The sequence below is a fragment of the Phacochoerus africanus genome, chromosome 3, assembly GCF_016906955.1.
Source record: "Phacochoerus africanus isolate WHEZ1 chromosome 3, ROS_Pafr_v1, whole genome shotgun sequence".
NCBI classification, from domain to species: Eukaryota; Metazoa; Chordata; class Mammalia; order Artiodactyla; family Suidae; genus Phacochoerus; species Phacochoerus africanus.
Window position 1 is genome coordinate 34,748,505 of NC_062546.1, and position 17,432 is coordinate 34,765,936.

Below are 17,432 nucleotides of genomic sequence, written 5' to 3' on the forward strand. Positions count from 1 at the left end.
CAGGGCTGAGCTGGTGAGACCACAGAGTCCAGAGCGTGGCTCAGGCTGGAGAAAGGGGACAAGAGTGGGGTACCACCCAGGCGCATGGTCAGGCCTCATCTAAAATGATGAGCAGACTGAGGTGAAAAATTTCCCAAGTTAGAAGTAATGTCAATTAAGATTTAATGACTAGGAGTTCCCGTCGTGGCTCGGTGGTTAACAAATCCGACTAGGAACCACGAGGTTGCGTGTTCGATCCCTGGCCTTGTTCAGTGGGTTAAGGATCCGGCGTTGCTGTGAGCTGTGGCGTAGGCCGCAGACACAGCTCGGATCTGGTGTTGCTGTGGCTATGGTGTAGCCGGAGGCTGCAGCTCTGATTAGACCCCTAGCCTGGGAACCTCCATATGCCACAGGTGCAGACCTAGGAAAGATAAAAAAAAAAAAAAGATTTAATGACAGGTTCCTAAAGCATCAAGTTATTTGCTCTGAGGTGTTGCTGTGGAGGAGGCCGAGGGCCGTGTGGGGCTGTGGGGCTGGTGGGCTGCTCCGTCTTGTCCCATCGCCCACCCTCCGCTCGCTCAGCCTTTGCGTCTCTTCAACTGGAGTCCCTTGTTCTTTCAAACTGTTGTATCTTCTTGACTTTCTCCCTGCAGTTGTAAATTCAGAACTTTTTTTTGAAATGACCTTTGATCTATTTCTTTTTGTTGTTGCCTGCCTTGTAGTCCAGGTCATAAGAAAATTAACTTACATTTCCGCCAAAGTCATTAATTTACACTCATCCCACATGGCTGCTCCGAAAATGGGTTCACGCTTACTGGGACTCGTCACTAAAAATGGCAAAAGATGAATAGGTTAATGAAAAAGGATAAGCCTAAAAATGGCACATGTACTTTTTTGCGCCCCTTTTCTTTCAATGTATAGCAGTCTTTGACTCGAATAGTCATTCTTCAGAAAAGCTTAGGACTGTGCAAACTTGTCCTAACATAGTTGTGTGTTACCACAAATGACAGTTTAAGCTTCTGTGACAGAGGAGTTTTACATTTTTCTAACATGTTAAATGAAAAAGCAAAGAAGCTCAAAAACACACTGGCATGCACAGACTCTCTCGCTGGGTGAGGACAGCCTGTTAAGAAGGAAGAGGAATAGGGAGTTCCCGATGTGGTGCAGGAGAAACGAATCTGACTAGTATCCACAAGGATGTGGGTTCAATCCCTGGCCTTGCTTAGTAGGTTGGGGATCTGGTGTTGCTGTGATCTGTGGTGTAGGTCACAGATGCCACTCGGATCCGCGTTGCAGTGGCTGTGATGTAGGCCAGTAGCTGCAGCTCCACTTCAGTTCCTAGCCTGGGAACTTCCATAGGCTTCAGGTATGGCCCTAAAAAGCAAAAGAAAAAAAAAAATGAAGAAGAATAATAAAGATTAGTATTTTAGGGTAAATGGAAAGTGCTCATTTTTGACGGTTTTTTTATTCTGTGTCATTAGTTGATTATTTATAACCAGACGGTCTCTACTCTGATAAGCATCTACTCTGATAAGCAGTATTATATTTTTAGTATTTTCAAATGATTCTGTCATAGACCCTCGCCCATCTTTGATAACATTTACTACTTTGACACAAAGTTATGCACAAGAGACATGCACTCACCTTGAGTTGAGGTGGAGGCCAGCCCAGCTCATGGAAGCGCCATTGACTGGCCACAGGACACCTGCCCACGTTCCTCATCATTCATACCTAATTGCTTCGAAGGAAGGGACGGGAGGCGCTTTAGAAGATGACAGTGAAAGGACAACCTAAGACTGCCGCTCTTGTATTTCATCCGTAAATTTAGAAAGATAAATGCTGGACTGTATTTTTGCACAGTTTCTGGAAGTCACGAGCCTGTTTCTTCATTAATGGAGTCAAGATCTTCTCCTGATTTTCCAGGGCACCCCACCCCCTCCCCCAGCAGTCGGTTCAGCTGAAGTCCACCAGGGAAGAATAGTTCTTATTTCGTGAATGTTCCCTTTCCTTACTTTTCAGTACCAAAGATATTTTGTTGGGTGTGTCACAGCTTATGGCTTGGTTAATGTGACTCCAGGTTAATTGCTCACAATAGAATTCAAGCACATTCATTAAAATACAAATATGTATGTATCTCAGGTCGAAAGTACAGCCAGTGTAGGTAAAAGCAGAGCAGAGTTGCTTTTCCAGTTGTTTTCTGCTGTGGGCTTTATCCAGTCAGACCTTCCACCTTAGCTTCGCAGCCTGCGATGCTGTCTGTCTTCACCACGTAATTTCTTGCATTATGGATTCCTGAGCCCCTAGCCAGCTGCACCTTTGTTGCTCGGGCATTGAAACATTTCTGATGGAGCATGCGTTCGTATGGGATGATAAGCATGCATTAAAAGCATCTGTAACTTTTGAGAATGTTAATATGGACACAGATGCAGAGGCATTCATAACTGATTTCAGGGGAATTAGTTGAGGTGATTTAAATTTCTCAGCTATGTGGAAATTGTACACCCTTATAACAGGAAGAAGTGTTTAATTTCAGAGACAGAGGTGACCTCTTCTGCTTCTAAAATAACTAGGGTTGGGGTTTTTTTTGTTTTTGTCTTTTTATTTTTTCTAGGGCTGCACCTGTGGCACATGGAAGTTCCCAGGCTAGGGGTCCAATTGGAGCTGTAGCCTCCAGACTACACTAGAGCCACAGAAATGTGGGATCCGAGCCACGTCTGCAACATACACCAGAGCTCAGGGCAACGCCAGATCCTTAACCCACTGAGTGAGGCCAGGGATTGAACCTGCACCCTCATGGTTCCTAGTCGGATTGGTTAACCACTGAGCCACAATGGGAACTCCTAAAATACTAGGGTTTTAAATGAAATTTTATTTTGCATTATTGAATCCAGGTGATTTCTTGTTCCTCAAAAAGAAAAAAATTGAGAAGAAAATCCAAGAAAAGTCAGGACATCTTGTCCTCAGTCATGACACAGAATTTCTTAGATTCTAGTATTTGATTGTTTCTAGGATTTTTACATCATGAAATTGTTATTTTACAAATAAGTTGATTAAATTTCTAGTGTCAGAGAGGATGGTTTAGCATGAAAAGCATATTTATAGTTATTGATTAATATTTGATTTTTCATTTTGTGAACTCAAGAAACCAGTGTATCCTAAACCTTTAAGCCCAAATTAGAGATCCTAGTTTATTTAAATATCTGGTGAGTCTTTTTTAATTAAAAAATTTCATTTTGACTGGTTTTCAGGTGAATGCACACTTCTTTTGTAAATTTGGTACATGGTGATTTCCCTAACTGCTTTCAAGCTTAATTAGTCATTTCAGCCCATACTTGTGGATTAAGTCTGTTTCTCACTTTTACATGCTATTGTCAGTCTTTCTGTATATCTGAAGTCTTAAAATTTTTATCAGTTAGTTGCTTTTGGGCATTTAATCATCAACTACAAATTTGGTTAAAGCCTTCTTCATTCCATGAATTATTAATATGTCAGATTCTGTTAAATATTTAAAATGCCCTGACAGCAAAACATAGTCACCGTGCTCCTAAAGCAGATTGCCTCAAATGTATTTAAGGGGTCAGAGGCCTGATGCCTTCTCTTATCAGTGTCTCCCTGTACCCCTTCGGGGAGTGAGGCCCTCTTTCGGGCCCCTGGCCTCCGTTTCCAGCCCTCAGCTCTGCCACCCACTCCAACTGCAGGCTTCCTCCTCCCCAAACTCCTAGAACCGCCTGCTCTGTAAGGACCAGGACCTTTCTCTGGTTTATTGCTGGGTTAAACATCCCTTTCAGAACGAAGTCTTCACCTGGGTTGGTTCTTTTAGCCATCTGTTTAAATTGTGCTTTTAAATTCAAATAGAAAATTCATGTCAAAAAGAAAACAGGTGAAAAAAATCTCAGACTGAAAACATCCAACACACTAAGGATGGATTGAAATCTGGTGTTCCGTTTTCACCTTCCTTCTCCACTTTTTTTTTTTAATTTATTTATTTATTTTTTTTTTGCTATTTCTTTGGGCCGCTCCCGCGGCATATGGAGATTCCCAGGCTAGGGGTTTAATCGGAGCTGTAGCCGCCGGCCTACGCCAGAGCACAGCAACGCGGGATCCGAGCCGAGTCTGCAACCTACACCACAGCTCACGGCAACGCTGGATCGTTAACCCACTGAGCAAGGGCAGGGACCAAACCCGCAACCTCATGGTTCCTAGTCGGATTCGTTAACCACTGCACCACGACGGGAACTCCTTTTTTTTTTTTTTTTTAAACCGAAGCCAATCTCTTTTTGTTAAGAATCTTAGGAACCCTATCCTTATTTTCATTTTTATTTTATATTGGAGTACCGTCGATTTACAATGTTGTGATAGTTCCAGGTGTGCAGCACAGAGATTCAGTTATGTATATATACACACATCCTTTTTTTTTTTCCAGATTTATTTTTCCCACCTAGGTTATTGCAGCGTGTGGAGTGGGGTTCCCTTCTCAATACCGAAGGTCCTTGTTGATTATCTGTCTTCTGTATATACGTATAGTATATAGTCGCCTGTATCCGCTAACCCAGCCTCCTCCTCATCGGTGCGCTGACTCCCTCGGTCTCTGCCCTCTCCTGGCAGAGCGGAGGCGGCGGAGCCTGGAGCTGATCCCGCTGACGGCCCGCATGGTGATGGCGCATCTGGTCAACCACCTGGGCCACTTCCCGCTCTGCGGGGGCCCCGCCGCGCTGCACAGCCTGGTCAGCGAGAACCACGACAACGCGCACGCGGACGCCGCGGAGCTGTCCCCCGAGGTCTTCAGGAGCCCCAACCTGCAGCTGTTCGTGTTTAACGACAGCACCCTCATCTCCTGCCTTCAGACGCCGGCCCAGGAACCTGCAGACGGGTCTCCATCGGGCGCCCTCTCGGACGTGAGAGTGATCGTGAGGGACATCTCAGGGAAGTACTCGTGGGACGGGAAGGTGCTCTACGGGCCCCTGGCCGGCTGCCCAGCCCCCCAGGGCAGATGTCCCTCTTCTCTAGTTTCGGGCTGGCCCCGCCCACCGTCTGGACCTCAGAAGGACCTTTCCCAGACGGACGAGGGAGAGGACGTCCTGGACAAGTTACTTGAAAACATCGGCCACACAAGCCCAGAATGCCTTTTGCCATCACAGCTGAACCTCAATGAGCCTTCCCCACCCCCGTGTGGAATGAACCGCGACCAGGAGAAGGAAATCATCCAGGCCATCCTGCGGCAGAGCGCCCAGGAGGACGCCTATGTCCAGAGGTGCCACTCAGACCCGGCCCTGAGGGTTGCCAGCCAGGAGCAGCCGTTCCCTGTGGAGCCCCGGGGAGCCTTCTACTTCTGCAGGTTGTTGCTGGACGACTTGGGGATGAATTCCTGGGACAGGAGGTACGAATCCACTCTTGACCTTCAGTCGTCCGACCATTACTTTAACGTGATTGTTCTTTCTCTCTGTTTGGGGAAGCAGAGAGTGGAAGTGGAGATTCTTCTCTGTTTCAGCATTCATAGCTTATTTTCTGCTGCTAAAATAATGCAGGAAATGAGACTAATTGTGCTATACTGTTGCACAGATTGAATCCCAGACATCTGTTGTATATTCTCAAAGTTACCAAGTATTTACTCTGTGTGTGTGTGTGTGTGTGTGTGTGTATGTGGTTTTGTTTTTTTGTTTTTTCGTTTTTTTGTTTTTTTGCTTTTTGCCCTTTAGGGCTGCACTTGCAGCATAAAGAAGTTCCCAGGCTAGGGGTCTAATCAGAGCTACAGCTGCCGGCCTATGCCACAGCCACAGGAATGCTGGATCCTTAACCCACTGAGCGAGGCCAGGGATTGAACCTGCAACCTTGTGGTTCCTAGTCAGATTCGTTTCCACTGCACCATGACGGGAACCCCCCATGTGTGTGTCTTAATTACTGCTCTGTCCATGGCTGTGCAGCCTTCATGAATGATGCCAGTGGACTTAGAAAGATGAATAAACCACCATTTCTCCTTAGCTCTGGTGAGGGAGGCCGACTCAATACAACTCTGATGAAAGACAGTGACTCAGGAGTTCCAGAGGGGCAGCCAATCCATTGGAAAGTGTGGGGCAGTGGAGAGACTGAAGGGGTGGCCTTGAGCTGCAGAGGTGGGGAAGGGGTCTCACAGCAGAGCTGACAGCGGAAACGGACACAGGCACCACCCCAGCCACACACTCAGTGACCACAGCCACCCAGCGTCCCTGGACAGTAACGGGATGAGGTGGAATCATGATGCCTTCGAGTCTTAAGGATGAAGTTCAGTCTGTAGAGCTCAGCCACAAATCTTTTATGAATGAGGTGGTTGTGGATGGACGGACAGCCAGGTGACTAGATGGATAGGGAGGTTTGAGGTCTGCTTGTAGCCTCATTGGAAAGGGTACAATTGATCTGTGATTACATGACTTTTCTTCCATCTCTCTTTCTTTATAGGAAGAATTTCCATCTGCTGAAGAAAAATTCAAAATTATTGAGAGAGCTAAAACACCTGGACTCCCGACAGTGGTATGTGATAGTGTATCAAACCACTTTATTCCTGTCTATCTCTGTGTGTGTTGGGGCCAGGGACAGAGCTGGCTGCAGGAGCGAATGCACCGGCTGAGACCTTGGAGCAGGTGGCGTTTGCACAGGCGGTACGTTTGGTAGTTTGATCCTGAGGAGAAAACTCACATGCTTACCACACAAAGAAGAAGTCACTGCTCCCCCTCGTCCTCTCTGCCTTTGACCGAGGACCTTGTCTCAAGGGGGGCAGCCAGCAGACAGTGGTTCTCTCTTAATCTCCACAGCCTCCTCTTCCTCTGCCGAGGAGCAGAGGCCTGCCCAGGCTACACAGCCCATGCACGCACACCGTGTGGTTTGCATCCAGTGAGTCAGGCTTCATAGCCTGCAGTGTGCACATGGGCCACCATCCTGTGGTCTCTGCTCTGCAGAGTTGGTGAGGTTAAGGCCCCTGCACTGTAACAGTCACTCCCTAGTCCTCAGCCTTGTTCTCTAAAGCCAGTTGGATCTCAGATCTACCTCTTTTCCGCAAAGTCTTAGAAGCAGTTATCAAGAAGAGCCCATGACCCGCATTTGATGTGGGGAAATGTGTGCTTCCAAAAAACATCTCAGTGCAGGATGGGTGTGGTACTGGGTTCATAACAGGTGCTTGGAAGTCTTCAATAAACTGCTTCCTTAATCGTGAGTTTTCAAAAACTCAATTTTTTGAAAAAGAGCTTTCTGGGAGTTCCTTGGCAGCCTAGTGGTTTAGGATCTGAAGTTACTGCTGTGGCACAGGTTTGATCCCTGGCCCGGGAACTTAGGCATGCTGTGGGCATGGCCAAAAGAGAGAGAGAGAGAGAGCTCTCTGTCCCTCTTGTGTCCCCTTGAGGAGCATCATTGGCGTCTCAGCCCTGTGAAGCCACTGCCCCCACCCCCATGTCTCCCCTCCCAGTTATTGTGCTGCTTTTTCTCCCAAGGAGGAGCCTGAGTCCTTGGGAGATTCGGGGGGATTTTTACTGAGAAAATTGGGAATCCACATCCCTCTCCCTCTTGTTGTCCAGAATGAAACAAGCAGCCAGCCGCATGGGTTCCAGGTCAGGTTTTTGAGCATACGCTGAATTATTTCATGCCCCTTATTAAGTGAATACATTGGCATCTTGTCATGGTGGCTGATTTGTTGAGGGTTAATGCAGTTTAGCCACATGGATTACAGTGGAGTTAGCACTCTAGGGTGCTGTTGTAGTCAGATATGGCTTTGGGGAGCTGATTGGCAAACCCCCACCCCTTGATTAACCTTCACTTAAAACCCTAAATCCTGGATTTAGTGTCTTTTTTTTTTTTTTTTTGGTCTTTTTAGGGCTGCACCTGCTGCATATGGAGGTTCCCAAGCTAGGGGTCAAATCAGAGCTGCAGCTACCGGCCTACACCACAGCCACAGCAACACCACATCTGAGCCATGTCTGTGACCTACACCACAGCTCATGGCAATGCCGGATCCTTAACCCACTGAGTGAGGCCAGAGATTGAACCTGTGTCCTCATGGATGCTAGTCAGATTGGTTTCCACTGAGCCATGATGGGAACTCCAGATTTAGTGTCTTCTTAATGTCTACAAAGATACTCACTTATTTTGTGGTAAAGGGTGCTTCAGGGTTTTCTTTTGAATTAAAGAAAAAAAAAAGGCAGAAATAAGTTGGGGACTCTTTAGCACTGAGAAATCTAGACTATCTGGCGTATTGGTGAGTTAGTGGGTAAGAACCAACCCTGTCCCTCAACTTCTGGTTGGGATGTTTCTGTTTATTTCTTTCTTTTTTCTTTTCTTTTTCTTTTTTCTTTTTTTTTTTTTTTTTTTTGGTCTTTTCTAGGGCCGCACCTGCAGCATTTGGAGGTTCCCAGGCTAGGGGTCTAATCAGAGCTGTAGCTGCCGGCCTACACCACAGCCACAGCAATGCCAGCCAGATCCGAGCTGCATCTGTGACCCATGCCACAGCTCGCAGCAACCCCGGATCCTTAACCTACTGAGCGAGGCCAGGGATCGAACCTGCACCCTCATGGTTCCTAGTCGGATTCATTAACCACTGAGCCATGACGGGAACTCCTGTTTCTATTTATTTCTAATATCAACATATCGCTCTGTCGGGACAGGGTTTCTGCTTAGCATGTCCTTAGGAAAAGTAGAGAGCATCTCGCAGCTGTGATTTGGATACCGTGAAGTTAGCCAAAATGTAAAGAGCATGATGAACATACATGCAAATTAAATCAGAGGCATTCACTATTAATGCCTCTTGCCAATCACATGGTAAAGTGAAACTTAACATCATGTTTCTTTGTTTTGCTTTTTAATGTGACAGCGCAAGGAAACTGGGCTATTCTGGGCTGTGCCTAATAAGAAAGAGAAAGGCATTCTGATGGGGAAGAGGAAATTGTCGGTTTTCTGTGTGTGTTTTCTGTGTGTGTTCCTGAATTACCTGCTGCTTCATGCACCAGTCCTTCAGCTTGGGGATGTGAAATGCTGTTGATGTCCCTAATTATCATTTCAAAAGCCTGGCTCTAATAAGGCCAGACACAGCATCAGCATCCTGGAAGGCTCTGCACAGCACTAACATTTTGGAGGCTGTGAAATTTGATGAGTGTTTACAGCTAAAGGTCCCCTTTGCTCACACCTCCATCAGTCAGGCAGTCACGGGGCTGGGCACTCTCGGCTCCGTGTTGATGTCATGAGAACACAAGGACCTGTAAACAGCTACCACGGAAAAGGCTTGGACTTGGAGACAAAACAAAAGCATTTCTGATAAGCCTGAGATTAGTTTCTATATGGAAAGTGTATAGAAGAGAGAAAAATTAAATGCTGAGGGTTTTAAAATACATAGAGCTGCGCAAAGAGATCAAGTCTGTACCCTTTTTATTCCATTTGTTGAAAGAGTCTTCTCGTTCATAGGTTATAACCTCTCTTACCACCCGAGCCCCAAATTATTGTAGATCTTCGAATAAGCTAGTCAGAGTCTAGACTGCCTGTGTGCCCGCCACGGCTCAGGGAGGAAGTGATGCCACAATTTCTGGGCTCCAGGTGAGTGAGGACAAGGTTTGACAGGTTGAGAGCACAGGGTCTGCACTAGACACCAGCGCCTGGGATCTGTCACCACAGAACCCCTCTCTTCATGGCCGGTCCCACGGAGAGCTACCCCCACCCCGACCCCGAGTGTGCTCTAGCCACCCCAGCCAGGGCCTACGGGATGCCTGCCTTCTCTGCTGGCAGCAGGACAGGGCACATGAGAAGCCTTAAAATTGACAGTGACCGAGGGTTCATTTGCGTGAGTTTTTTTAAAGGACATACCAGAGATGACGTGAAAACATCTTTTGAATGGAAGCACCCTGAATGTCCCAGAGCAAGGGTTTGGGATACGGTATCTGGATGTAATGGGATGTCACACAACCACCAATAACTTCATTACACAAGCACATGGTAGAAAAGTGTTCACACTCCAGCGTGGTTTACATGGTGACTTTTATGTCACGGATATTTTACACAATTTTTAAAAAAGTGTTCACGAATAATTTAAGTGAAAAAAAAAATCAGTTACAAAACCCAAGAGAGTAGCTTCTCCTTTTGTAGGTAAAAATGCATCCTAAAGTGGTAACCCTTGTGGTTTCAACATATGAGCAAAGAACATTCTTTTCTCTCCTCTATCTTCTGATTTTTCCTCTAAATGTGGTCATGACCTGGAAACCACAGAGGATGCAAATACGCTGTTTGCACAGCTAGGAGGAGCGTGTTCTTCCCCTGGGTTTACTGTTACGACCTTTTCGTTGAGTTTCAATTCATTCTGCTAATTAGGTAGAAAAACAGTATCCCTGCAGGAGGAAGTATTGGAGAATATGATAAAATATGGAGCCCGGATTCCATCCGTATAGATGTCTCATCAGGTGAACATGTGAGCTATTGAACGATGAGACAACGGAAACATTTCCATGTTGTTTACGTGCTCGGTAGTTTTTCCTATGAGTTTTCTTTCTTTCTTTCTTTCTTTTTTTTTCCCAGAATACTAATTGTAGAAATAAGGAGAAGAGCGGAACTGCTCTGGAGATAATATCCCAGAATTTTACCGAGTAGAGACTGGACTCGCCCTCTTGGGTGACGGAGCTGTGGACTGAGTTCTCGGTTCGAGCTCTGTTTGAGTGAGAGCGGGGGCTTTGCCTCTGAACTGTCACCGCATCTGTAGGTCTAGTGACTTGGACACTTTAGGGTATAGTTGATAGAAGGGCTTCTCGGTACGTTCAAGTATATCATCGTATCGCTGGTCAATTCAACAGAGATGTAACGGAGCAACTTCTCTGTGCCAAGGACCGTGCTAGATACGCACAAGGTTAAAGGGAGATCCTTTTCCCCAAAGTGCGTGTCACCTTTACTCGATTTAGCAGTAGAGTGTCCCAAAACCATCAAGGAGGAAGCAGGTGAATGGTTTATACAGCCAAAGAAGTTTCCCTGGACAGCTGTCCACCTACCAGGCACCCTCAGATCCATCAGAGCACAGGGTGGGGACAGCCTCTCACAAAGACCGTGCCTAAGTGTGTCCTGCTGCCAAGAAGCTGTTTCCATGTCTCATCTAGTCTCAGCATATTTTCCAGCTGCAGTCGGGGAGCTGCCTCCTTTCCCATCTCAAAGTGTAGACAGTGAAATAGGGCTGGCCACGTAGATCTGTTCACGGTTGGTATCCATCTGCAATGCTTTCAAAGATTGTTTTTGAAAACCAAAAAATGGAGAGAATGTGTCAAATGGTGTGTTCTAACATGCTGTCAGGTATGTCATACGGAGAGCCTCCTTGCCTGCCTGCTTGCATCTCTCACAGGCGCCTTATCTTAATAAATCTATTTCCTGCCTTAAAAAAAAAAAAAAGTATGTCATATGTCTGAGAGAGAGTGGTCTCCAGACCATCCAGTCCTGCCTCAGGGTCCTGGTTCCCTGCCTGCTCCGTGTGCTTTTTGTGTAACTTTCTGTGTCTCCTTTCACCCATCTCCACGAGGAGGTGATACTGAGACTTGTCTCATGGTGGTGTCTGCAAGGATAAATGAGGTCACGTGTTGGACCTTCTTGGACCAGTGCCTGACCCCGTAAGCTCTCAGTAAATGTAAGCTGGATGGTAAACGTACAGGTGGCAGCGGTAAAACAAAATTTTATATGTAAGAATTCTAATTCCTCTGAATTGAAACATTTGTAGCCGTGAAACGCACAAAATCGCCGTGTTTTACATTGCCGAAGGTCAAGAGGACAAGTGTTCGATCCTTTCCAATGAAAGAGGAAGCCAAGCATACGAAGACTTCGTTGCCGGACTTGGATGGGAGGTAATGCATGTCGTTCAGCACCACTGAAGGACGTGCATCAACTAAACGTTGATGGTCTGAGTTTTTACATTGTTTTTATGTTCACATGTGGCACGGGTAGAGGTCTGAGGTTGAAGAATATATAGAATTTGACATCTTCTGTTTATTTTCGTACTTTATACACAAACTTTTGTTTCCCCTTAATTTTCGTCTTCATGGTATTTCATTTGCTCTTTTGTCAGAACTGAATAGTCAGATGGGCTCCCCCAGCCATAGACTGTTTGCAGTCGGGGAAAATGTGGGCAGGGAAGCAGTGGCTGTGGTCACAGTGTAGAGATTGGAGAAGAAATGAATGACTTGGGTGAAGAGTGAAGGGTTGGATGAAGTCAGAAGTTGACTTGGTCGTAGCCATGATGGTTTAGCTATCAGCCTGTTTCCCTTCGGGAAATCCCAGATGGCTGATACGTAAAAATTCTGTTTTTTCTTCACTAAATGACACTCTGGCAGAAAGACGTTTACACACACACACACACACACACACACACACACACACACACACACACACACTTTCTCTCTCTCTCTCTCTCTCCATTCCCAGTGTCTCAGAGAATTCAGAGGAGTTAAAATGGAGATCAGCACATCTGAAATAATTTCCTTACTTTTCATTGCTTTGGGTTTCTTGGTTATCTGTGCTGTGCCTAAGTGAGGCTGGCTCTGAGAACTGAGTGTTATTGAAGGGACTGATGCAGCCGTGGGGACAGGCTAAGGGCGCATCAAGGTGAAGACCATATACTTTCCAGAATGTCAAGTAGGTTTTAGTCTAAAAGAGTTACTGCCCTTTCAATAAGTTGTTCTTCTTAGCAGTAAGATAACTCCTTATTTGTCATAGAATACACTTATTAGTTAACAAACATATTTTTAAACAATACGTTTCTTTAACTAGAATTTTAAGAAAAGACCAGACCATTAATTCACTGTATCTATTGAGTGTATTTGGCACAGAAGGGAATCTTCTATTTATTTTTTTTTCAGTTGTGTTACCACAGGTGCTTTACTGAAAGAATACTAGTTTTTGAAAGCGGAAAAAAAAAAAAAAAATCTGAATCCAAGCCCTGAGAAGTAAACCTTCACGCCATAGCTTGAAAAAGAGTTATGACTCAGAGGCTTTTGGCAGTGGTATAGATGGAAATAACCCTTCTGAAAAGCAGTTTTGGAATGGCTTTTAAATTGGGGAATATTTGTACCCCTTGACTTGAGACATTGCATGGAACACTCCTTCTGGTTTGACCCCACCAGCACTGGTGGAGAAAGCAGAAAAAGCCCCAAATGCATCAGTAGGGGAACTCTGTGTGTGTGTATACATATGCGCAGAAGGGGATAAGGTAAAAGAAACATGCATCAAACTTTTTTTTTTTGTCTTTTCTAGGGCCGCACCCATGGCATATGGAGGTTCCCAGGCTAGGGGTCAAATCGGAGCTGTAGCCGCCAGCCTACACCACAGCCACAGCAACTCAGGATCCGAGCCTTGTTTGCAGCCTACATCACAGCTCACAGCAGCTTACCCCACTGAGGGAGGCCAGGGATTGAACCCGCAACCTCATGGTTCCTAGTCAGATTTGTTAACCACCGAGCCACAACAGGAACTCTGCATCAAACTTGATAGTGGTTTTCTTCACTTAGTAGGATTTGGGAGCCCTTTTCTTTTTTCTTTTTTTCTTTTTTTGGTTTTTTTAGGACTGCACATGAAAATTCCCAGGCTAGCAGTCATATCAGAGCTGCAGCTGCCAGCGAACACTACAGCCACAGCAGCAGCAGATCTGAGCCAAGTCCGTGACCTGCATTGCAGCTCGGGGCAACACCGGATCCCCGACCCACTGAGCAAGGCCAGGGCTCGAACCCTCATCCTCATGCATACTAGTCAGGTTCTTAACCTGCTGAGCCACAACGGGAACTCCCAGGAGCCCTTTCACTGTTAATGTTTCTCTAATACTTCATTTTGTCTAGCTTTGTGTTACATTTGTTTGTAATCAGGCAGCTCTAAAATTGAAAATACTTATATTTTTTAAAAAAACATCTGCATCCCTGCTTAGTGACCCCCCCTTTTCCTTGCTGTGTCCTGCATCAGGTGGACCTGTCCACGCACTGCGGGTTCATGGGTGGACTTCAGCGCAATGGCACCACAGGCCAGACGGCCCCCTACTATGCCACCTCGACCGTGGAAGTGATTTTCCATGTCTCAACTCGGATGCCATCAGACTCAGATGACTCTCTCACCAAAAAGGTAAGGGCTTCCTTGGCGCCCGTGCTTGGCCACCCTGGTATGAAGGCGTGGCTTTCCCGGGGGCCTCCCGGAGGCCAGGGTGCGACATACAGAGACTGGCTTCCCCTGGGTGCAGCCTTGGGGTCACTCTCTTCTCAAGACACTTGGAGTCACTCTGAAATATCCAGATTGGCACACACTAGATAAAGAAATATACAGAAAGTAATCAATCATTTGAGTCTTAAATCCTGAGATAAAGATTTAGGAAAAAGGGAGTAGAAGTGAATTCAATTAGTATCCATGAGAATGCAAGTTCAATCCCTGGCCTTGCTCAGTGGGTCGGGGATCTGGTGTTGCCATGGGCTGTGGTGTAGGTTGCAGACGCTGCTCAGATCCTAAGTTGCTGTAGCTGTGGCATAGGCTGGCAGCTGTAGCTCCAGTTTGACCCCTGGCCTGGGAACTTCCATATGCCTTGGGTGCAGCCCAAAAATTTAAAAAAAACATTAAAAAGATTTAGGAAAAGGAAGGGCCTTAAATGTTGTTAATTGTGGATCTTCCCTCACATGACAGTTAACTGTGAGAAAGTGACATTGATGGCCTCTTGGGTTGGCCAGGGTTGTCAGACGTAATGACCCCATAGGGATGGGGTCTGACGATGTAGGTACCTCCCAGGCCTGCAGTGGAGCAGCTTGGCCAACGACTGCCCAAGGCCCCACCTGTCTTCTGTCCATGTGGGGTGGGGGCTGGGTGTCTAGCATGGGGGCAGTAGCCGGGGTTCAGGTGTGTATCCAGGTGCTTCACCACCCCGGGCCTCAATTTTTCCATCTATTAAATGAGATTAAACACACAGCACATATCCCAGGGCTGCTGTGAAGCACGTGGATAACGCCTATAAATTTGCTTAGCGGGAGCTGGTAAGATCTCCACCTAGCAGCCCTCGTCATGGCTCCACGGGCTGCTGGACTCTTTCCTCCCGCCTGTCAGGCAGGTGACTGGCACTGGCCACAGGGCCTCAGGGCACCTGCCTTGTCCTTTCCTCTGCAGTTCTGCTTGTCATGGCAGCCGCAGGTGTCTGGACCACGGCAGGCAGCAGCGCTCATGGGCCCTCAGCAGTAAGGTCAGGCCACGATGACCAGACCCCTCCCACAGTGGCTGGGGGTCTTGGGGGTGCAGAGCACAGCCAGCTTGCCCTCTGTGGCCCTCTGCTGGCTCCCGCGGGCACCAGGAGCTGCCTCCACATCTTAGGTTTTGGTGGCTCTGGTCTAGTGAAGGGACCCTGCCTGAATACCCAGACCCTAGGCAGACTGAAACCTTTTTATTTGCTGAACCTTGTAAATCACTGCCACTCTGCAAACATGTCACTATAGTCTATGATTTTTCTTATGACCAAGAACTGCATTGTTAAGAGATAGCTTTATGTTTAAAATACTTTTAAAAAGTTATTTCCTAGGTAAGATTGTCTCTTTTATTTTTGGAGAAACGACATCATGTTTTCTTGCTGCAACCCCATGTTGTAAATTGCTGTTCTGAGTCTTGGCCTGGTTGAAAGATTCCCTACCGTAATAATCAAAATTCAGCTGATACCTTTTGCAGCTCCGAGATTTAGCATCATTAGTGACAAACTCTCTCTATCAGGTGTCTCACAGCAAGACTCAAAATCAGTCACAGTAACAGCAGCCCGCAGTTCCTTGTCTTATTTTGACTAAATTGTCCCTAACAGCTTAAAAATGAGCTGCAAAATCCTCAAGTGATTCATGCTCTCCTCTGCCCCTGTCATGGGGGCACTTTTTCAGCCCTGCAATCTGCTTGCAACCTCACACTGAACTCTTGATCCTTCACTGCAGAAATTTGTTAGCTCCAGCTAGATTAGATTTTTCACAGCTAATCTAACTGCTGTAGGGCTTTGCAGAGTGGGGACAGGGCTGTGCTATTGGATTTGTCCAATTCATTTGACTCCAGGACTATAATTGCACTTATGTCTTACAAGGCTTTTATAGCCTCGGGCTGGCCAGCCACATAAAAAACAAATTGGCAGTGATACAGCGCGAGTGGAAGGGATGAAAGGCCCACATTATCAGTCTCCAGGCAGCACTGTTCTGGCAGGAAGTTTCTTGGTTAATTGACAAATAAAACTTAGATTTTAGGATGGGCACACTGTCAGCCGAACAATGGAGATGTCAGGCCTGACTGTTACTTAGTAAAAGTAGCAGCCGGGCCCACTGAGGAGCAGGAATTCTTCAATCAAACAGACGACTCCTTCTGGAGCCAGCTGGCGATGTAATGCAATTAGTCGGGAAAGGAGGTCAGCCTATTAGGTGTGTACCATGGCCAGTGTCACCAGTGCCGGCCGCCTGGCAGCAGCGGGCCGCCTGTCCGAGGCGGAGGGACGTCCAGGCTCCGTCAGGATGGAGAGTGGCAGGATGTGGATTGAGTTCTCGAGGCTCAGACCCCAGCGTTGGCGCTGAGCCTCTCGAGCAGTGGAAGCAGTAGCTGGCATAAAGGGAATTAACACTCCTCCTGGGTCACGCACGACTCAGAGCAAGTGGAGTTTCGTGGGTGACGGCCTGTCACCCAGATTCTCCCAAACTCACAAGATGACGCTCCTGTAATGAAATCCCCTTTAAATCGAGCAATACCTTGAAGCTTGTGGAGTGTTCCCTCATGTTCTAGCGCGGCTGACAATCTGGCCAGATTAATTCTTGCTGTGACCCCCTCCTGTTCTTGGTGTGGGCAGAGAGGGTGTGAACTTGGTCTTGACTCCAGATTTATCACCCATCGGTGCTATGGCCTCAGCTCTCAAGTTTTGTGCATTGGCTAAATAATCTGTGCCGTGTGCAGAGGCCAGAGGGCCGAGCCCTTGCAGGCATCTTTCTGCTGATGCAGATGGAGTTGTTTCCACCTATAGAATCGCCATGCAAGGAGGGCGGGTCTGTTAGCATGGTACCATCCTCCCCTGCTGATCCTGAGGATACAGTTGCCAACAGAATTAGGAGAACTTCTTAGGTTCTGTGATGAGGAACCTAATCTTGGAGAGCGAGGCTAACTGTGGACCTCCAGTAATGAGCGTGCTCCCTCAGAACCAATGCCCTGCCTCACTCGTCTGGGTGGAAGGAGCTGCACAGGTCCTGGGGTGCTGGCTTCTGGCTGGTCAGTAGCTGTGCTGGTCCCAGTCAGAAGTCCAGGCCACCACTGTGTCCACCCAGAAGGTTGGCTTTCTCTGCTGGGTGATAGCTCTCACGGTTTTACCTGCTGCCGCTCCAGAATCTTCCTGAAGTTTCCACTTGAAACTCCTCCTGTTGCCCTCAAAAGTGTGCCTTTATTGTGTTGCTTTTAAGCTGCCACCACATTTTTCAGTCCAGAAGGTTTGAATTTCAGGAGTGTGTCATGAGATCTTT

General features: G+C 46.9%; 1 protein-coding gene across 5 annotated transcripts in view; it reads left to right on the forward strand.

Annotated features, from left to right (window-relative positions):
• RALGAPA2 (Ral GTPase activating protein catalytic subunit alpha 2) overlaps positions 1 to 17,432 on the forward strand; it is a 271,866-nt gene that overhangs the window by 167,256 nt on the left and 87,178 nt on the right. For all 5 annotated transcript variants that reach the window (XR_007133912.1, XR_007133913.1, XR_007133914.1 and 2 more), the window contains 4 exons: positions 4,585 to 5,356; positions 6,412 to 6,483; positions 11,675 to 11,798; positions 13,903 to 14,058. Coding sequence is in view for 2 of the 5 variants with exons in the window: in XM_047771595.1 (XP_047627551.1) it covers positions 4,585 to 5,356; positions 6,412 to 6,483; positions 11,675 to 11,798; positions 13,903 to 14,058 (1,124 nt within the window). In the remaining 3 variants the exon portion in view is untranslated. The remainder of the gene's footprint in view (positions 1 to 4,584; positions 5,357 to 6,411; positions 6,484 to 11,674; positions 11,799 to 13,902; positions 14,059 to 17,432) is intronic.